We start from the raw sequence: 23,123 nt of genomic DNA, 5'->3' as shown, positions 1-23,123 counted from the left end.
CGATATGACCCTGAGTTCATGACTGAGGGGTGGAAGCATCCCAGTCTGATGTGACGATTAAAGCAGAGAATGGACCACACTTCCTGTCAAGCAGATGTGCTTAAATGAGCCTCATCTTCTTTATTTAATACCGTAAGATATAAACAGCACAGAGTTATATATGAGAGTGAAAGAGACAGTTAATATTCTGGTTGTATAGAAGTCTATGCTTCATGTCTTCATCTCTTCAGTCTGGGAAGCAGACAGTCTGCCTGTCTTGGCCAGGTCACCCTCGAAAAAGAGATTATTAATCACCTGGTTAAATAAAGGTTTAATAAAATAATAATAATACAGTCACCTCATTCAAGAATAGACTTAAGACTTTCCTGTTTAATAGTGCTTATAGTTAGGGCTGAATCTGGTTTGCCCTGGTCCAGCCCCTTGATATGCTGCTATAGGCTTATAGGCTGCTGGGGGATGTTTTAGGATACACTGAGCACCTCTCTCCTCTTCTCTCTCTCCTTATGGATGAATTTACATCTCTCCATTGCACCTTATTAACTCTACTTCCTCCCCGGAGTCGTTGTGACTTCACGTCTCATAGGGTCCATTGGACCTGGAGGTGTCTGATGCTGGTGAGCCGGCCTCCCATTGGCCCTGCTGATGCCCCGCCCCCCCTCCTCTCTACCTCCTTCTGTTTCATGGATTGGAGTTCCATTCATACATTGTCATATTCATGTAATGTGTTTATGTAACTCTGTAACTCTGTTCATCTGGTCACATGACATCTATTCTTCTGTCCATCCGGGGAGAGGGATCCTCCTCTGTTGCTCTCCTGAAGGGTTCTTCACTTTTTTCCCTGTCAAAGGTTATTTTTGGGGAGTTTTTCCTGATCCGATGTGAGGTCAAAGGTCAGGGATGTCGTATGTGTACAGATTGTAAAGCCCTCTGAGGATAATTTGTAATTTGTGATATTGGGCTATACAAAATAAACTGAATTGAATTGAATTGAATTAAAGCTTCACTCTCTCTAGTGACCACCAGGGGGCAACTCCTCTGGTTGTATAGAAGTCTATGCTTCATGTGTTAAAGCTGCATTCTCTCTCCTGACCACCAGGGGGCGACTCCTCTGGTTGTATAGAAGTCTATGCTTCATGTGTTAAAGCTGCATTCTCTCTACTGACCACCAGGGGGTGACTCCTCTGGTTGTATAGAAGTCTATGCTTCATGTGTTAAAGCTGCATTCTCTCTCCTGACCACCAGGGGGCAACTCCTCTGGTTGTATAGAAGTCTATGCTTCATGTGTTAAAGCTGCATTCTCTCTCCTGACCACCAGGGGGCGACTCCTCTGGTTGTATAGAAGTCTATTCTTCATGTGTTAAAGCTGCATTCTCTCTCCTGACCACCAGGGGGCGACTCCTCTGGTTGTATAGAAGTCTATTCTTCATGTGTTAAAGCTGCATTCTCTCTCCTGACCAACAGGGGGCGACTCCTCTGGTTGTATAGAAGTCTATGCTTCATGTGTTAAAGCTGCATTCTCTCTCCTGACCAACAGAGGGCGACTCCTCTGGTTGTATAGAAGTCTATGCTTCATGCTATGTTATTAAGAGAAATTATGGAGGCTTCAGTACATGCAGGGGTGAAGGTGAGTGTTGTACGGGGTCTACTAGCCCCTCCCCCCCACACACACTCTCTCACACACACACACACACACACCTGCTGACCTTGAGTGTGATGCTCACTCAGCCTTTATTCTTTTTCGCCATGAACTTGAAAACCGGATGTTTATTTATTTTTGCTCACGAACACGAAACTGAAGAAAAAAGCCAAACGAGCAAAAAGTTTTTATGAAGCTGGAAAACAAAAACCTTCAGCAGCTGGTCTGGAGTCAGAGGTTGTACACGGTCATGGCATTACTCATGTGTGTGTAGATATATATATATATATATACATATATATATATATGTATGTATATATATATATATACATATACATATATATTATATTATATATATATATAGTATAATATATGTACATATATATATATATGTTAATATATATATTAAGATATATATATGTATATATATTATAATATATATATATCTTAATATATATATATTATAATATATGTACATATATATATATATATGTTAATATATATATATATATATGTGTATATATATATATATATCTTAATATATATATATACATATACATATATATTATACTATATATATAGTATAATATATGTACATATATATATATATGTTAATATATATATATGTATATATATACATATATATATATATGTATATATATTATAATATATATATATGTTAATATATATATATATATATATACAAATACATATATATTATAATATATATATATCTTAATATATATATATATATGTATATATATACATATACATGTAAATTATAATATGTATATATATTATAATATATGTACATATATATATATACATGTAAATTATAATATATATATATATATTATAATATATATTTACATATATATATATATATCTTAATATATATATATACATATATATTATAATATATATGTATATTCTAATATCTAAATATGTAGTAAACATTAAGTCGTGCAGCGGGGCTCCGTCAGGCGACTCGTGACAGGTGGTTTCACTCCCACGCTGCAGATGGAGCGCCGAGATCTGCGAACGCCTACAGTTGAGATGCGATGGCGCCCCAAGTCCACCCCCCCAGAGTCCACCCCCCCAGAGTCCTCCTTCACTCATCCTATTTCACATCACCCTTCTACTCAGAGTCTGTGTGCTCTCTCCTCCTGGTTTACATGGGTCCTGGTTCTATCTGGGCCCTGGTCCTGGTTCTATCTGGACCCTGGTTCAGGTTCCATCTGGACTCATCTGGACCCTGGTCCTGGTTGTATCTGGACTTATGTGGACCCTGGTCCTGGTTCTATCTGGACCCTGGTCCTGGTTCTGGTTCCATCTGGACTCATCTGGACCCTGGTCCTGGTTGTATATGGACTTATGTGGACCCTGGTCCTGGTTCTATCTGGGCCCTGGTCCTGGTTCTGGTTCCATCTGGACCTGATTGTATCTGGACTCATGTGGACCCTGGTCCTGGTTCTATCTAGACTAATGTGGACACTGGTCCTGGTTGTATCTGGACTAATGTGGACCCTGGTCCTATCTGGACTCATGTGGATCCTGGTCCTGGTTGTATCTGGACTCATGTGGCCCCTGGTCCTGGTCCTGGTCTTACCTGGACTCATGTGGCCCCTGGTCCTGGTCTTATTTATATCATATATATATATATGTATATTATGTCATATATTTATATATTAATTATATATATTATATCATATATATACATACACACACAAACACACATATTGTATGTTATTTATATATACATCATTTATATATATATATATATATATATATATATATATATATATACATACACACACACATGAGACGTGATATATATAAAATCTATATACATATAAAATGTAGAGCCAGTAGATGTCTGCTTCCATAAATAAGGTTCTGAAGCTAGTTGACGTAGTAGAGCCAGTAGATGTCTGCTTCCATAAATAAGGTTCAGAAGCTAGTTGACGTAGTAGAGCCAGTAGATGTCTGCTTACATATAAAAGGTTCAGAAGCTAGTTGACGTAGTAGAGCCAGTAGATGTCTGCTTACATATGAAAGGTTCAGAAGCTAGTTGACGTAGTAGAGCCAGTAGATGTCTGCTTCCATAAATAAGGTTCAGAAGCTAGTTGACGTAGTAGAGCCAGTAGATGTCTGCTTCCATAAATAAGGTTCAGAAGCTAGTTGACGTAGTAGAGCCAGTAGATGTCTGCTTCCATAAAAAAGGTTCAGAAGCTAGTTGACGTAGTAGAGCCAGTAGATGTCTGCTTCCATATAGAAGGTTCAGAAGCTAGTTGACGTAGTAGAGCCAGTAGATGTCTGCTTCCATAAATAAGGTTCTGAAGCTAGTTGACGTAGTAGAGCCAGTAGATGTCTGCTTCCATATGAAAGGTTCTGAAGCTAGTTGACGTAGTAGAGCCAGTAGATGTCTGCTTCCATAAATAAGGTTCAGAAGCTAGTTGACGTAGTAGAGCCAGTAGATGTCTGCTTCCATATAGAAGGTTCAGAAGCTAGTTGACGTAGTAGAGCCAGTAGATGTCTGCTTCCATATAGAAGGTTCAGAAGCTAGTTGACGTAGTAGAGCCAGTAGATGTCTGCTTCCATATAGAAGGTTCAGAAGCTAGTTGACGTAGTAGAGCCAGTAGATGTCTGCTTCCATAAATAAGGTTCAGAAGCTAGTTGACGTAGTAGAGCCAGTAGATGTCTGCTTCCATAAATAAGGTTCAGAAGCTAGTTGACGTAGTAGAGCCAGTAGATGTCTGCTTACATATAAAAGGTTCAGAAGCTAGTTGACGTAGTAGAGCCAGTAGATGTCTGCTTCCATAAAAAAGGTTCAGAAGCTAGTTGACGTAGTAGAGCCAGTAGATGTCTGCTTCCATATAGAAGGTTCAGAAGCTAGTTGACGTAGTAGAGCCAGTAGATGTCTGCTTCCATAAATAAGGTTCAGAAGCTAGTTGACGTAGTAGAGCCAGTAGATGTCTGCTTCCATATAGAAGGTTCAGAAGCTAGTTGACGTAGTAGAGCCAGTAGATGTCTGCTTCCATATAGAAGGTTCAGAAGCTAGTTGACGTAGTAGAGCCAGTAGATGTCTGCTTCCATATAGAAGGTTCAGAAGCTAGTTGACGTAGTAGAGCCAGTAGATGTCTGCTTCCATAAATAAGGTTCAGAAGCTAGTTGACGTAGTAGAGCCAGTAGATGTCTGCTTCCATAAATAAGGTTCAGAAGCTAGTTGACGTAGTAGAGCCAGTAGATGTCTGCTTACATATAAAAGGTTCAGAAGCTAGTTGACGTAGTAGAGCCAGTAGATGTCTGCTTCCATAAAAAAGGTTCAGAAGCTAGTTGACGTAGTAGAGCCAGTAGATGTCTGCTTCCATATAGAAGGTTCAGAAGCTAGTTGACGTAGTAGAGCCAGTAGATGTCTGCTTCCATAAATAAGGTTCAGAAGCTAGTTGACGTAGTAGAGCCAGTAGATGTCTGCTTCCATATAGAAGGTTCAGAAGCTAGTTGACGTAGTAGAGCCAGTAGATGTCTGCTTCCATAAATAAGGTTCAGAAGCTAGTTGACGTAGTAGAGCCAGTAGATGGTGTTGAAGAGGCAGAAGCTGAAGGGGAAGATGAAGCGGGACCAGCGGTCGATGGTGTTCACGTCCGAGAGGTCGGGAATTTTGATCCTGAGCTGCGAGGACCGTCTGCGCAGACACGTTTTCTTGGGATGTGCGTTCCTCTCCAGACTGAGGCGACCCGCCTCCTGCGGGGCACTCGGCTTCCTGTACTGGACCCCCGAGTGGTTGAACCCCGCCGTGGAGGAGAAGACGGAGGAGGAAGAGGAGGAGGAGGAGGAGGAGTTGTGGGTCTCTGATGTGGCCATGTCGTTCCCTCCCACCTCGTTGTGGATCTCCAAGGTCGTCAGCAGGATGTTCCCCCGGGACTCGACCTGGACGGAGCGAGGCGAACAAGGAAACGGCCTTAAACGACACCAAAGAGGGCGGCGGCTCCGGTGACTGATGACACGTGTGCGGCGTGCTGACAGAGAAAACCTTCACAACACAAAAAGTTAAATCACCGCCTCGCAAATCAACTCAAGGTCGACGCTAATGTCATGACAACGAACCTCTCGTTAATCACCCGGGGCTCAGCCTCGTGGTCACGGGACACACAGGAAGTGACACGCTGAGTTCAGGATAGGAACTCATCGGATATAAAAACAGATAAACAAATACACAAGCTTTTATCACATTTATGAGTATTGTTAATGGATTTAGCTCCTAATCTTGACATTATGGTGCTAAATATTCAACATATTTTGTTATTAATATACACAGCGACCACTCCGTGTCCCTGCTTCCTCTTAGAAGGCAGCATTTTTATTTTAGTTGTAGGTTTTATCATTATTTACTGACCAAAAGAAATGGTCAGTAAATGTTAAATATTTACTAATTAAGTTTCAAATTACGATGAATTAAACACAGAAAGTGAACAAAGTAAATGAGTAATAATCATAATGATCAGGGTTTAAAAAAACTCACCGGCTCGGAGCGGCGACGCCCAGCGACCTGATTGGACAGTTCAATGGACGAGGATTTGCAATTGCATCCTTCCAGAAGGGACTAGGAGCCAGGAGAGAGACACATAGCCCTTTGACTGATCTGGGGTCAGCTGGAGGACGAGGGGAGACAGGAAGTTGTTGGACCGGAGGAGTTCGTGAAACTTCACGACACATAATTATTGCTCCACATGATAAACCACCTCCTGAAGTGATCAGGTCCAGCAGCCTGAGATGACTAGACCAGGAGGAAGTCTGGATGGGTCAAACACGGGACTTTGACCCAGGAGACGAGTTCATGTCCTGTGTGAAACGCTGTATACGTCTGGTAGAGACCTGTCAATCACCTTGTAGCCCCGCCCTAAAGCATCCCCTGATTTCTGGTCTGTTTGACTCTAAATGACCATAATTTACTAAATGAACATCATTCTGTATTGAAGAAGACTTGAAACTAGAGATTGAGACCAAAAACTAATGTTTACAATGTTTACTGAGGGAATACATCAAGAGAAGTAGAGTCATTTATATAGACTTCTATACAACCAGAGGAGTCGCCCCCTGGTGGTCAGGAGAGAGAATGCAGCTTTATCATGTGAAGCATAGACTTCTATACAACCAGAGGAGTCGCCCCCTGGTGGTCAGGAGAGAGAATGCAGCTTTAACACATGAAGCATAGACTTCTATACAACCAGAGGAGTCGCCCCCTGGTGGTCAGGAGAGAGAATGCAGCTTTAACACATGAAGCATAGACTTCTATACAACCAGAGGAGTCACCCCCTGGTGGTCAGGAGAGAGAATGCAGCTTTAACACATGAAGCATAGACTTCTATACAACCAAAGGAGTCGCCCCCTGAGAATGCAGCTTTAACACATAAAGCATAGACTTCTATACAACCAAAGGAGTCGCCCCCTGGTGGTCAGGAGAGAGAATGCAGCTTTAACACATGAAGCATAGACTTCTATACAACCAAAGGAGTCGCCCCCTGGTGGTCAGGAGAGAGAATGCAGCTTTAACACATGAAGCGTAGACTTCTATACAACCAGAGGAGTCGCCCCCTGGTGGTCAGGAGAGAGAATGCAGCTTTAACACATGAAGCATAGACTTCTATACAACCAGAGGAGTCGCCCCCTGGTGGTCAGGAGAGAGAATGCAGCTTTAACACATGAAGCATAGACTTCTATACAACCAGAGGAGTCGTCCCCTGGTGGTCAGGAGAGAGAATGCAGCTTTAACACACGAAGCATAGACTTCTATACAACCAGAGGAGTCGCCCCCTCGTGGTCAGGAGAGAGAATGCAGCTTTAACACACGAAGCATAGACTTCTATACAACCAGAGGAGTCGCCCTCTGGTGGTCAGGAGAGAGAATGCAGGTTTAACACATGAAGCATAGACTTCTATACAACCAGAGGAGTCGCCCCCTGGTGGTCAGGAGAGAGAATGCAGCTTTAACACATGAAGCATGGACTTCTATACAACCAGAGGAGTCGTCCCCTGGTGGTCAGGAGAGAGAATGCAGCTTTAACACACGAAGCATAGACTTCTATACAACCAGAGGAGTCGCCCCCTCGTGGTCAGGAGAGAGAATGCAGCTTTAACACACAAAGCATAGACTTCTATACAACCAGAGGAGTCGCCCTCTGGTGGTCAGGAGAGAGAATGCAGGTTTAACACATGAAGCGTAGACTTCTATACAACCAGAGGAGTCGCCCTCTGGTGGTCAGGAGAGAGAATGCAGCTTCTCACCTTCGGTCCATCGAAGTTGTCCCGCTCATTATTGGCCTTCTGGGCCTTCTCAGCTAGCTTCTTCTGCATCTGAGGACCTCTTCCGAAAAACATGTAGTTGACGAAGGCGTACTCCAGCAGGGCAAGGAAGACGAACACAAAGCAGCCCATCAGGTACATGTCGATGGCTTTGACGTAGGGGATCTTGGGCAGAGTCTCTCTTAGATGGGTGTTGATGGTCGTCATGGTCAGGACAGTGGTGATCCCTGGAGGAACCAAAGAGGATCACACCTAGCCTCAAATACAAACTGCATGCTCATGAGGAAATAAAGACATCTCTGAGAAGACAACGCCCGAAACCGAAAAGTGATCAAAGTTATTTTCAACCATAAGACGATAGTCCGGAGACAGTTTTCTAAAAACGTGACGGAGTTCGTTGGTTTTGTCCCATCAACAGCTATCGGTCTTTGGTTGATCCAACGCTGATGTGGAGAATACTTCAGGCAGATATTTTCATAATAATAATAATCCATTTAAGTTATATAGTGCTTTTTAAGATACTTCACATGATACATTCATACACCGTAGAACAGCTACGGGGAGCAATGCAGGGTTAAGTGTCTTGCTCAAGGACACATGGACTAGGGCGGGGATTGAACCGCCAACCCCCTCATTGAAAGACAGACCTGCTAACCACTGACCAACAGTCGCCCCACAACAGTAGTTGGTGTTAACTCTCGATAGGAACTATGTTTACGTTTATTTAATCGTGGCGATCTCCTAAAGGAAGACGTGTGAAGTGGCAGAAGTTTCTCCAGTCAAAGGTCTAAGAGATCGAAGGGCTCGTTTCTGAAGGTGAAGGTTGTTTGCGTTTCCCTCTTGGTTGTGCAGCCAGAAAGGTTCATTATGTTAATGTTTGGTCGTGCACATTGAAATGTACTTCGAACAGTTTGACGGTGGGTTGGTGACAGAGTGTTTCCTGGAGGCCGTGGTAGTCGTACGGTGTGACGTCTCAGAGGTTCCTGCTGCTCACGGATGGAGTAGCAGAGCTGGACCTCCTCGCTGCAGAGGTTCCCCAGCGGCACAAAGAATCCCTCAAAGTATTTTCTTCAAAACCGACCAGCTTCATAAAAGAGACGTCTGTAAAACGTTTGAAGGGTGAATTATTTAAATGATTAAATCTTTTGTTTTTGACCAGTGACATAAGTTTTGAGACCTGGTGGAGGAAGTCTTTCTTAATTAAAAGGTCAGTGTGGTTAAAACAAACATTTCCATCAGACCCTTGAGAGTTGCTCAGTTGAACGTTGCTGGACGTCTCTTCTTAGAGTTGGAGAAGCAGAAAGCACTCCGCTGTCAGAGCTCACTCAGCAGACACAAACAGCGTGTAGTAGCTCTGTGCGTAATGTGCACCATCAACAGTAAATGTGTGTGTGTTGTCTTTGTGGAGGCCGGGTCTATTCCTGTCGACTCAGGCTTACATAATGATGCTGCTGTGAGGGGGAGTCAAGACCTCTGTGGGTTTATACATCTCTGAGAGAGGAGCAGTAGAGATGTGGAGAACAGGGGTTCTCTACACAACCAGCAATACTTTACTGTTTGTTGAATAGAACACAAAATGTTATTCCTAATTTTGTGTGCTATTTCCTACAAAAGCCAGCAACTCGTGCCGGTTTCTGTTATGTAAATACATTATTTTCAAAATAAATGTCCATCTTCACAGAAACTTTGGTAAAAATAATTATTTATACTCTGTTTGACTCTAAATGACCATAATTTACTAAAAATTAACATCACGCTGTATTGAAGAAGACTTGAAACTAGAGATTGAGACCAAAAACTAATGTTTACAATGTTTACTGAGGGAATACATCAAGAGAAGTAGAGTCATTTATATAGACTTCTATACAACCAGAGGAGTCGCCCCCTGGTGGTCAGGAAAGAGAATGCAGCTTTAACACATGAAGCATAGACTTCTATACAACCAGAGGAGTCGCCCCCTGGTGGTCAGGAGAGAGAATGCAGCTTTAACACATGAAGCATAGACTTCTATACAACCAGAGGAGTCGCCCCCTGGTGGTCAGGAGAGAGAATGCAGCTTTAACACATGAAGCATAGACTTCTATACAACCAGAGGAGTCGCCCCTTGGTGGTCAGGAGAGAGAATGCAGCTTTAACACATGAAGCATAGACTTCTATACAACCAGAGGAGTCGCCCCCTGGTGGTCAGGAGAGAGAATGCAGCTTTAACACATGAAGCATAGACTTCTATACAACCAGAGGAGTCGCCCTCTGGTGGTCAGGAGAGAGAATGCAGATTTAACACATGAAGCATAGACTTCTATACAACCAGAGGAGTCGCCCCCTGGTGGTCAGGAGAGAGAATGCAGCTTTAACACATGAAGCATATACTTCTATACAACCAGAGGAGTCGCCCCCTGGTGGTCAGGAGAGAGAATGCAGCTTTAACACATGAAGCATAGACTTCTATACAACCAGAGGAGTCGCCCCCTGGTGGTCATGAGAGAGAATGCAGCTTTAACACATGAAGCATGGACTTCTATACAACCAGAGGAGTCGCCCCCTGGTGGTCAGGAGAGAGAATGCAGCTTTAATACATGAAGCATAGACTTCTATACAACCAGAGGAGTCGCCCCCTGGTGGTCAGGAGAGAGAATGCAGCTTTAACACATGAAGCATAGACTTCTATACAACCAGAGGAGTCGCCCCCTGGTGGTCAGGAGAGAGAATGCAACTTTAACACATGAAGCATAGACCTCACTTTAAAGGAGGTTGTCTCCTGGTCCTGACGAGTGAGAACGTGCTTCATGTGAACAATTTTGTCTTTTATCTTATAAACCCTGATCTCTACAATAAAGATTTATCTACTGGATGATCTACTGAAAGATCTACTCGGCGATCTACAGGAAGATCTACTGGATGATCTACTGGACGATCTACTGGACGATCTACAGGACGATCTATTGGACGATCTACTGGACGATCTACTGGACGATCTACTGGACGATCTACTACACGATCTACTGGACGATCTACTGGACGATCTACTGCACGATCTACTGGACGATCTACTACACGATCTACTGGACGATCTACTGGACGATCTACTACACGATCTACTGGACGATCTACTGGACGATCTACTTCACGATCTACTGGACGATCTACTGGACGATCTACTGGACGATCTACTGAACGATCTACTGCACGATCTACTGGACGATCTACTGAACGATCTACTGGACGATCTACTGGACGATCTACTGAACGATCTACTGCACGATCTACTGGACGATCTACTGGACGATCTACTGAACGATCTACTGGACGATCTACTGAACGATCTACTGGACGATCTACTGAACGATCTACTGGACGATCTACTACACGATCTACTGGACGATCTACTGGACGATCTACTGGACGATCTACTACACGATCTACTGGACGATCTACTGGACGATCTACTGAACGATCTACTGGACGATCTACTGGACGATCTACTGGACGATCTACTGCACGATCTACTGGACGATCTACTGAACGATCTACTGGACGATCTACTGAACGATCTACTGGACGATCTACTGAACGATCTACTGCACGATCTACTGGACGATCTACTGGACGATCTACTGGACGATCTACTGAACGATCTACTGGACGATCTACTGGACGATCTACTGGACGATCTACTACACAACCTACTGATAGTTCTACTGGATGCGGCGAATCATACCTAATGCGACTCTGGCGGCCGAGGCATCGTAATTGATCCAGAACGATATCCAGGACAGGATGGTGATGAGGATGGAGGGCATGTAGGTCTGCAGGATGAAGTATCCGATGTTCCGCTTCAGCTTGAAGCTCAGGGAGAGTCGAGGGTAGGCACCTGCAGCCGTAGAAAAGAGGAAACAGACTTCCGATTCAGGAGGAACAAGGGGATGTCTGGCACTTTGCTTTGGTTCCTATGGCGATGGCGCCATGTTTTTTATCACCATGGAAACAAGAAGCAAGCGTGCTGATTCATTTTGTTGTTGAAAGTTAGATGAGGAGTTTAACACCACTTTCCTCCATGTACGATAAATATATAGCTCTTCTCTCTGCTGTCTGCAGACTCTCCAGACTCCATTCATGAAACACTGGTTCAGCCTCTCAGAGCTCAGGAGCTGCTGGATGCACCTGTTGGTGTTTTGGTGTTGTTGAGAGTAGTGAATCTGAATAACTCTTAAAAACATTCAAGTCTGCAGAGAGCAGAGATAACAGCTTCAGTTCCCGTCAGAAAGTTAAAGGAGAAGGATTCACTTTGGACTGTTTCTGTCTGACGCCATGAAATGTTCCACAACGTTACGTTAAACTCCAGCGTCTCTCTGACAGTTTTACAGATTATAATTTAAAAAACAAAAGTACTCTTCGGGGGACTCGCCTGTGGAAAAGACCACGTTCCTGGAGACCAGTTTGTAGTCCACGATGGAGAACTGGGGGAGCTCGATGCGCGTCACCCCGGTCACGGCCACGTCGCCTCCTTTCCAGTAGAACTCAATGTCGTCTGTCGTGTAGCCGTCTGCGAGCAGGGAATACAGCGGATTATTGATTATTGGGAGAGAGGAAAGGGCTGAAATGAATAAAGTGTTTTTGTTTGCCGAGAGTGAAACGTTGGGTTCTAACAGCTGATTTAGTGAGTAGCTGTCGGTACCCTAACCCGCTATGGAGGCTGAAAAATAATAGAATATAATGTAATATAATATAATGTGATATAATATAATGTAATAGCATTATTTGATTTCATGTTTAACTGTCATTATCAATACATGAATCACAAATTACAAGAGACATTAAATGAATATATAAAAAGTAAATGTATTTGTGTATTCACGGATTCATTTACATATAATTACAAACATATCCTTATAAATATGTATTTATTAATTTGTATACTACTTATTATATTTACTGATTCCTTTGTTCTAACTATATAATATATATATATATATATATATATATACATGATTGTGTTTATTTATTTATATGAACTTTCATTTATAAACGTGTAACATCAAAATATATAACTTTGTCAACTTCATGTGTGAATAAATAAATAAGTAAATAATTTAATCAATATACAAATTAATAAATAGATAAATAAATAAAACATTTGTACTTTCATTAAATTTGTGACAATGAAGCAGCATTAACTTGCATATTTATTTCTTAGTTTATTAAATCATGTATTGATATAGTTGTGTCCCTTCCGGCCCTCCGTACTGGTGAACTCTCTGCAGTAATCTCACTAAGATACGACCGCCTAATAAATCCAAAGCACTTCAGCCGTCAGAGTGTGAGAAGTTTTCTTTTATGGGAATCACAGGGCTGTTCATATTTTAAAGGGGGGGGGGGGTAAAGCTGTATTTCTGCACTGAGAACAAGACGTGAGGCTGAAACTTACAACTCTCAATCTCCAGAGTGCAGTTCTGCTCGTCCAGCGGGTACCTCCTCAGATCCATCATGCAGGCGGCCGTCGTCGTGATCCTGAACACACACAGGTTTCATTACTCAGACCTGCTTTAGAAAAGCTGACCACGGCATCATAGAGGTGAGCTTCTTTACAAGAAGAACTCATAGAGGTGAGCTTCTTTACAAGAAGAACTCATAGAGGTGAGCTCCTTACAGGGAGAACTCATAGAGGTGAGCTCCTTTACAGGGAGAACTCATAGAGGTGAGCTCCTTTACAAGAATAACTCATAGAGGTGAGCTCCTATACATGGAGAACTCATAGAGGTGAGCTCCTTTACAGGGAGAACTCATAGAGGTGAGCTCCTTTACAGGGAGAACTCATAGAGGTGAGCTCCTTTACAAGAATAACTCATAGAGGTGAGCTCCTATACATGGAGAACTCATAGAGGTGAGCTCCTTTACAAGAAGAACTCATAGAGGTGAGCTTCTTTACAAGAAGAACTCATAGAGGTGAGCTCCTATACATGGAGAACTCATAGAGGTGAGCTCCTTTACAAGAAGAACTCATAGAGGTGAGCTCCTTTACAAGAAGAACTCATAGAGGTGAGCTCCTTTACAAGAAGAACTCATAGAGGTGAGCTCCTTTACAAGAAGAACTCATAGAGGTGAGCTCCTTTACAAGAAGAACTCATAGAGGTGAGCTCTTTTACAAGAATAACTCATAGAGGTGAGCTCCTATACATGGAGAACTCATAGAGGTGAGCTCCTTTACAGGGAGAACTCATAGAGGTGAGCTCCTTTACAGGGAGAACTCATAGAGGTGAGCTCCTATACATGGAGAACTCATAGAGGTGAGCTCCTTTACAAGAATAACTCATAGAGGTGAGCTCCTATACATGGAGAACTCATAGAGGTGAGCTCCTTTACAAGAATAACTCATAGAGGTGAGCTCCTATACATGGAGAACTCATAGAGGTGAGCTCCTTTACAGGGAGAACTCATAGAGGTGAGCTCCTTTACAGGGAGAACTCATAGAGGTGAGCTCCTTTACAGGGAGAACTCATAGAGGTGAGCTCCTATACATGGAGAACTCATAGAGGTGAGCTCCTTTACAAGAATAACTCATAGAGGTGAGCTCCTTTACAAGGAGAACTCATAGAGGTGAGCTCCTTTACAAGAAGAACTCATACAGGTGAGCTCCTTTACAAGAAGAAGATAATGCAGCTTTAACACATGAAGCATAGACTTCTATACAACCAGAGGAGTCACCCCCTGGTGGTCAGGAGAGAGAATGCACCTTTGACACATGAAGCATAGACTTCTATACAACCAGAGGAGTCGCCCCCTGGTGGTCAGGAGAGAGAATGCAGCTTTAACACATGAAGCATAGACTTCTATACAACCAGAGGAGTCGCCCCCTGGTGGTCAGTAGAGAGAATGCACCTTTGACACATGAAGCATAGACTTCTATACAACCAGAGGAGTCGCCCCCTGGTGGTCAGGAGAGAGAATGCAGCTTAAAAAAAGCCCAAGTGTTCAAATCTCTGTTGATTTATTTAGGTATTATTCAGGAACGTACAGCCCCTCAGCTACTTACACAGAAGCTACATGTCAGCTGCATTATACTGAATTCATCAAGACAAATGGTGACCGTGCAGCAGGTTTTGAGTTTCCATGGTTGATGCATTGAGTCTTAACAGCCCTCACCTGAGGCCATAGAGGACGGTTCCGTCCGGGTGAAGTCGAATCATCCGGTTCTTAACAGTGACGCCGTGAACGAAGGACTTCTTGTCATTGAGGAAGTAGGTGTCTGGGACCCAGAGCTGGTCTGCTACTCGGTTGTCCAGAGTCAGGTTGAGAGGGATCCCAGTATAGGCCAGTCTCTTATCTCTCCAGTACTGCTGGAAGTACATCGTCAAGGTGTAGTCCTGTGGGGAGACAAATCATCATGTACCTTGATACTCAACAATTTAACTTAACAATAAACACAATTACAACAAATGTCCAACAGAACAAATAAAGTCCTTTTGTCCAAACTGAAGACTTTTTCTTACTCATGTTGAACGTCTGCAGCTCAGGATGGATTGTTTTTGTAATAGTGGTCATATTTATAGAATTGTCAAACAGCTCTGATTCTCATCTGTCGGACCTGGGAGAAAATATTTCAAGAGACTCCTCTCTCAGTTGTTCTGTGCACCAGACCTCACATGGATTTCCAATAGTGCAGAACCAGCATCAACGCTCACTTTAGTTTAGTGACTGACCACTTCCACCAGCATGACACTGCATTTCTCAAGTATAGGCCGGAAAGGGAAGTAAAGATAGGGAAGTAAGGATAAGTGTCACGAATTCCCCGTCTTATTAGTTGTTTTCGTTCTGTTTTCTGGTTACCATTACATAATGAAGTAAAGATAGGGAAGTAAAGATAGGGAGGTAAAGATAGGGAAGTAAAGATAAGGAAGTAAAGATAGGGAAGTAAAGAAAGGGAAGTAAGGATAAGGAAGTAAAGATAGGGAAGTAAAGATAGGGAAGTAAAGATAAGGAAGTAGGGATAAGGAAGTAAAGATAGGATAGATAGATGTATATATGTGTGTATGGATAGATAGATAGATAGATGGATAGATGTGGGTATGGATAGATAGATAGATAGATGGATAGATAGATGGATAGATGTGTGTATGGATAGATGGATAGATAGATGTGGGTATGGATAGATGGATAGATAGATGTGGGTATGGATAGATGAATAGATAGATGTGGGGATGTATAGATGTGGGGATGGATAGATAGATGTGGGTATGGATAGAAGGATAGATAGATATATGTATATATGTGTGTATGGATAGATAGATAGATGGATAGATGTGGGTATGGATAGATAGACGGATATACTGTATGTGGATATGGATAGATAGATATATGTGTGTATGGATAGATAGATATATAGATAGATAGATAGATAGATAGATAGATAGATAGATAGATAGATAGATATATGTAGGTATGGATAGATGTGGGTATGGACAGATGGATAGATAGATAGATGGATAGATGTGGGTATGGATAGATAGATGGATAGATGTGGGTATGGATAGATATATGGATATACTGTATGTGGATATGGATAGATAGATATATAGTATGTGTGTATGAATAGATAGATAGATAGATGTAGGTATGGATATATGTGGGTATGGATAGATAGATAGATAGATAGATAGATAGATAGATAGATAGATGGATAGATGTCGGTATGGATAGATAGATATATCTGTGTATGGATAGATAGATAGATAGATAGATGTAGGTATGGATAGATATATGTGGGTATGGATATAAGGATCAATAGATGTGGGTATGGATAGATTGATAGATAGATGTGGGTATGGATAGAAGGATAGATAGATAGATGTGGGTATGGATAGATGGATAGATAGATGTGGGTATGGATAGATTGATAGATAGATGTGGGTAGGGATAGATGGATAGATAGATGTGGTTATGGATAGAAGGATAGATATATAGATGTGGGTATGGATAGATGGATAGATAGATGTGGCTATGGATAGAAGGATAGATATATAGATGTGGGTATGGTTAGATGGATAGATAGATGGATAGATAGATGTGGGTATGGATAGGTGAATAGATAGATAGATGTGGGTATGGATAGGTGAATAGATAGATAGATGTGGGTATGGATAGATTGATAGATAGATGTGGGTATGGATAGATTGATAGATAGATGTGGGTATGGATAGATGGATAGATAGATGTGGGTATGGATAGGTGAATAGATAGATAGATGTGGGTATGGATAGATGGATAGATAGATGTGGGTATGGATAGGTGAATAGATAGATAGATGTGGGTATGGATAGGTGAATAGATAGATAGATGTGGGTATGGATAGATGGATAGATAGATGTGGGTATGGATAGGTGAATAGATAGATAGATGTGGGTATGGATAGATTGATAGATGTGGGTATGGATAGATGGATAGATAGATGTGGGTATGGATAGGTGAATAGATAGATAGATGTGGGTATGGATAGGTGAATAGATAGATGGATAGATAGATTTGGGTATGGATAGATGGATAGATAGATGTGGGTATGGATAGATAGATAGATGTGGGTATGGATAGATGGATAGATAGATGTGGGTATGGATAGGTGAATAGATAGATAGATGTGGGTATGGATAGATGAATAGATAGATGGATAGATAGATGTGGGTATGGATGGATAGATAGATTTCATCATATATTATCAGCCATACATGCAATGCCATAAGGCTATTTTAATTATTTATTGACCGTTGGTTCGCAGCTCGCTTCACAAGTAGATCTATCAGACACAAAAGCTTTTGGAGGCCTTTAATGGAGCTCTTTACCAGCTCGCTCTTTGTTCTGCTGACTAATGTTCTCTTGAATAAATAAGCAGGTCTCAGGAAATAAACAAAAAACGTGGCAGTGCAGAAAATGCCTCCATTTCAATCCTCTGGTGCAATCGCATATTCATAAAATAGTGTTAAAAGGAATGCTCAGATTTCCTTTGGATATAAAAATCAATAGAACAATTTCCAGACGGAGCTAATGCGAGTCAGTGTTTGTGGATCCACACTCACAGAAACCGCTGACCTCCTTTTGACAAAATAAAGGATTGCTTTATTTTTGTTGATTCTCATTACAGCTGACAAACATAGGCTTGTTTAGCTTTTAGAATGAATTACACTTCGACTGACGATATAATATGATATTGATTCCCATGAATAAATCAGTGTGTATGTACAGCCAGAGGACGTATTTATTATCTGTGTGAAATGCTTGTTTTCATCCATTTAATGTGCTTTTTGCTATTTAAAATGAGTATGTTTGCAGTTATACAATGAACTGACTATTGACTCTGCATGTAAGAAGAAGACGAAGAAGGACAGAGCACAGTATGTTTGTAGAGGCTGTGGCTTGAGTCTCTCCCACATGCAGCTGAGGGGTGGGCCGAGTGAATCAGCTTTACACAACAGCTCTTCTACTACAGAGCCGCTCACTCAGCGTCTGGACCTCAACTATTTCAGTCTGTTTCACAGCTTCAGATCATCTCACCCCAGTCTCAGAAACAAATCTATACCACGTTCTTACTGTACGGAACACCCTCACGGAGCCCTGTGGAACCTGCTGGGGCCCACAGGGCCGTCACAAACTCGCCTCAGAGGGCTTTACAATCTGGACACATATGACATCCCTGACCTTTGACCTCACAAAGGGAAGAAACCTTCAGGAGAGCAACAGAGGAGGATCCCTCTCCCCGGATGGACAGAAGAATAGATGTCATGTGACCAGATGAACAGAGTTACAGAGTTACATAAACATTCAATGAATATGACAGAAATTATGAATAATGAGTAGTAGGCATGGACCACGATCCAGACCTCCACAATCCATGAAACAGAAGGAGGTAGAGAGGGGGAGGAGAGGGAGGGGGTCATCAGCAGGGCCATGGCAGGAAGCAGGGCGAAGGAGGCCGGATCAATGAGGCCAGGCCCTTGAGGCCTGGTTGTATAGAAGTCTATGCTTCACGTGTTAAAGCTGCATTCTCTCTCCTGACCACCAGGGGGCGACTCCTCTGGTTGTATAGAAGTCTATGCTTCATGTGTTAAAGCTACATTCTCTCTCCTGACTGACCACCAGGGGGTGACTCCTCTGGTTGTATAGAAGTCTATATAAATGACTCTACTTCTCTTGATGTATTCCCTCAGTAAACATTGTAAACATTAGTTTTTGGTCTCAATCTCTAGTTTCAAGGCTTCTTCAATACAGAATGATGTTCATTTAGTAAATTATGGTCATTTACCGTACATAAAGCAGGGGATGCTTTAGGGGCGGGGCTACCAGGTGATCTAACACTATATTAGCATCGCTGCTGGTATGAAGATCTGTAATGTGAATGTGATTCCACTGAAAGTCATTAATGATGATATTGATGTCCCAGCTGTATTAAAACCAAACACACTCTTGAACCCCAGAGACCGACCGAGGTGAGTGAGTCCGGTGGGACGAGGTCGTCGTCTTCGGCTCAAAGCGTTCTGATGGGTTTCACCGCCTGACAGTCAGACATCGCCGACGTCAACTTACCACCTGCTGGGAGTCCAGGAATAGAACTCAGAGAGGCTGGGGAGGGGCTCTGCATCGAGGCTCATAACAATTCATTAAATCAGGCATTTGTAAAACTGTGTAAAATGTCCTAAAACCTGCAACAGGGTTTATTATCACTGATCCAGTTACCAGTGATCCAGTGATCCAGTGATCAGGGATCCTGTGATCCAGTTACCAGTGATCCAGTGATCCAGTGATCAGGGATCCTGTGATCCAGTTACCAGTGATCCAGTTACCAGTGATCCAGTGATCAGGGATCCTGTGATCCAGTTACCAGTGATCCAGTTACCAGTGATCCAGTTACCAGTGATCCTGTGATCAGGGATCCTGTGATCCAGTTACCAGTGATCCTGTGATCCAGTTACCAGTGATCCAGTGATCAGGGATCCTGTGATCCAGTTACCAGTGATCTAGTTGTCAGGGATCCAGTGATCAGGGATCCTGTGTCTAAATAAACACACAAACACTGGAGAAAGAAGCAGAGCTGACTAAAAATAAAAGAGGCCAGAAATATATAAATCTCAATTCCTCAACAACGAGGGGGAGACAGTGGGGGAGAGGGAGGGGGGAGAGAGGGAGGGAGGGAGAGGGGGAGGGAGAGGGGGGGGGATAGAGAGGGGGGGGGATAGAGAGGTGGGGGGATAGGGAGGGGGAGGGGAGAGAGGGGGAGAGAGGGAGGGAGGGAGAGGGGGAGGGAGAGGGGGAGAGAGGGGGGGGGATAGAGAGGGGGGGGGATAGAGAGGTGGGGGGATAGGGAGGGGGAGGGGAGAGAGGGGGAGAGAGGGAGAGGGGGAGGGAGAGGGGGAGAGGGGGAGAGAGGGGGGGGGATAGGGAGGGGGGGGATAGGGAGGGGGAGGGGAGAGAGGGGGAGAGAGGGAGAGGGGGAGGGAGAGGGGGAGAGGGGGAGAGAGGGGGGGGGATAGGGAGGGGGAGGGGAGAGAGGGGGGGGGATAGAGAGGGAGGGAGGGAGAGGGGGAGGGAGAGGGGGAGAGGGGGAGAGAGGGGGGGGGATAGAGAGGGGGGGGGATAGGGAGGGGGAGGGGAGAGAGGGGGGGGGATAGAGAGGTGGGGGGATAGAGAGGTGGGGGGATAGGGAGGGGGAGGGGAGAGAGGGGGAGAGGAAGAGAGGGAGAAAGGGAGGGGAAAGAGGGAGAGAGGGGGGGGGATAGAGAGGGGGGGGGATAGGGAGGGGGAGGGGAGAGAGGGGGGGGGGATAGAGAGGTGGGGGGATAGGGAGGGGGAGGGGAGAGAGGGGGAGAGAGGGAGAGAGGGAGAGAGGGGGGGAGAGAGGGAGAGGGAGGGGAGAGGGGGAGAGGGAGGGGGAGGGGAGAGGGGGAGAGAGGGGGGGGGATAGAGAGGGGGGGGGGTAGGGAGGGGGGGGGGGTCCCCGGCCACTGAGAGTTCCTCTCCGTTGCTCTGATAGCTCGGGCTTCCGCTAACGTGATGCTAAGCTAAACTATTGTTCTTCACAACCTGGCAACCCTAAACATTTGTATTTATCTAATTTAGTTGATTTTGTTACTTTTATTGCTATATTGTGTTCTATTTTGCAACTGTGTCAGGATTATTTATTTTGAACTTAATAATTGTTCTTCTATTGTTCATATGTGTTTATATTCTTATTTTATTGAAACTTTAATAAAGTTATATGGTATCTTAAAACAAGCTTATGATACTTCATCATCATTTAAATCAACGTATGAAGCTTCAATAAAGGGTGTCTTAGTATAATAAATAATAAAGTTGTACTTTCTAATTAATTTAACCCCTTCAGTAAGAGAGCGTGTACTTTGTATATTAACTTACCATATTGACTTCTGACACCATGTCTATATTCGCCACGTCTATGCTCATTCCAACGGCCACCGGCGCACCTTGAACACATGAATAGTCATTAAATATCATTAAAACACGTGAATAAAGTCATTAAATATCATTAAATATCATTAAAACACATGAATAAAGTCATTAAATATCATTAAATATCATTAAAACACGTGAAAACAGTTCATTAAATATCATTAAAACACATGAATAAAGTCATTACATATCATTAAATATCATTAAAACACGTGAAAACAGTTCATTAAATATCATTAAAACACATTAATAAAGTCATTACATATCATTAAATATCATTAAAACACATGAATAAAGTCATTAAATATCATTAAAACACATGAATAAAGTCATTACATATCATTAAATATCATTAAAACACATGAATACAGTTCATTAAATATCATTGAAACACATGAATACAGTTCATTAAATATCATTAAAACGCATAAATAAAGTCATTAAATATCATTAAAACACATGAATAAAGTCATTAAATATCATTAAAACACATGAATAAAGTCATTAAAAACGCATAAATAAAGTCATTAAAAGTCATTAAAACACAAAGATAAAGTCATTAAATATCATTAAAACACGTGAAAACAGTTCATTAAATATCATTAAAACACATGAATAAAGCCATTACATATCATTAAATATCATTAAAACACATGAATAAAGTCATTAAATATCATTAAAACACGTGAAAACAGTTCATTAAATATCATTAAAACACATGAATAAAGCCATTACATATCATTAAATATCATTAAAACACATAAATAAAGTCATTAAATATCATTAAAACACATGAATAAAGTCATTAAATATCATTAAAACACGTGAATAAAGTCATTAAATATCATTAAAACACATGAATAAAGTCATTAAATATCATTAAAACACGTGAATAAAGTCATTAAATATCATTAAAACACATGAATAAAGTCATTAAAAACGCATAAATAAAGTCATTAAAAGTCATTAAAACACAAAGATAAAGTCATTAAATATCATTAAAACACATGAATAAAGTCATTAAATATCATTAAAACACATGAATAAAGTCATTAAATATCATTAAATATCATTAAAACACATGAATACAGTTCATTAAATATCATTGAAACACATGAATACAGTTCATTAAATATCATTAAAACACATAAATAAAGTCATTAAATATCATTAAAACACATGAATAAAGTCATTAAATATCATTAAAACACATGAATAAAGTCATTAAATATCATTAAAACACGTGAATAAAGTCATTAAATATCATTAAAACACATGAATAAAGTCATTAAAAACGCATAAATAAAGTCATTAAAAGTCATTAAAACACAAAGATAAAGTCATTAAATATCATTAAAACACATGAATAAAGTCATTAAAAGTCATTAAAACACAAAGATAAAGTCATTAAATATCATTAAAACACGTGAATAAAGTCATTAAATATCATTAAAACACGTGAATACAGTTCATTAAATATCACTAAAACGCATGAATAAAGTCATTAAAAGTCATTAAATAGGTGGAGAACCATGTCAGGGGTCATTTAGGGTGAAACGTTACCTCCGAAGTCCGGCCGCAGACGGATATCGTAGCCGTTCAACAGCTTGTCCACCGAGTCCTTGATGTACGACATGTTCCCCGGAGCGTTGAGGCTGAAAGAAGGACACACGGGATGGGATATATATCTATATATATATATACATATATACATATATATATACACATTCTACCT

At 41.9% G+C, this 23,123-nt stretch overlaps 1 protein-coding gene across 1 annotated transcript; it reads right to left on the bottom strand.

The window, feature by feature from the left end:
- Window positions 1-5,188: 5,188 nt before the first annotated feature.
- Window positions 5,189-23,054, bottom strand: gabrb3 (gamma-aminobutyric acid type A receptor subunit beta3). Its single transcript, XM_034531449.1, has 8 exons — window positions 22,952-23,054; window positions 21,335-21,402; window positions 15,080-15,300; window positions 13,365-13,447; window positions 12,345-12,482; window positions 11,658-11,810; window positions 7,922-8,166; window positions 5,189-5,566 (listed from the first exon to the last, which is right to left on the bottom strand). Exons 1-8 carry the CDS (start codon window positions 23,022-23,024, stop codon window positions 5,189-5,191), a joined length of 1,359 nt encoding a protein of 452 aa, XP_034387340.1. The 5' UTR covers window positions 23,025-23,054.
- Window positions 23,055-23,123: the final 69 nt, after the last annotated feature.

Source organism: Cyclopterus lumpus, chromosome 4 (genome assembly GCF_009769545.1).
Source record: "Cyclopterus lumpus isolate fCycLum1 chromosome 4, fCycLum1.pri, whole genome shotgun sequence".
Lineage (NCBI taxonomy): Eukaryota > Metazoa > Chordata > Actinopteri > Perciformes > Cyclopteridae > Cyclopterus > Cyclopterus lumpus.
The sequence above is the reverse complement of the archived record's forward strand: the minus strand, read 5'-3'. Positions and strand labels throughout refer to the sequence as shown.

Coding starts and splice junctions, on each gene's coding strand:
- gabrb3 (XM_034531449.1), bottom strand. CDS start 23,024: ATGTCGTACATCAAGGACTCGGTGGACAAGCTGTTGAACGGCTACGAT. Junction 21,403..22,951: donor TCTGCGGCCGGACTTCGGAG/GTAACGTTTCAC, acceptor CATGTGTTCAAG/GTGCGCCGGTGGCCGTTGGA. Junction 13,448..15,079: donor ACCGTCCTCTATGGCCTCAG/GTGAGGGCTGTT, acceptor GTGTGTGTTCAG/GATCACGACGACGGCCGCCT.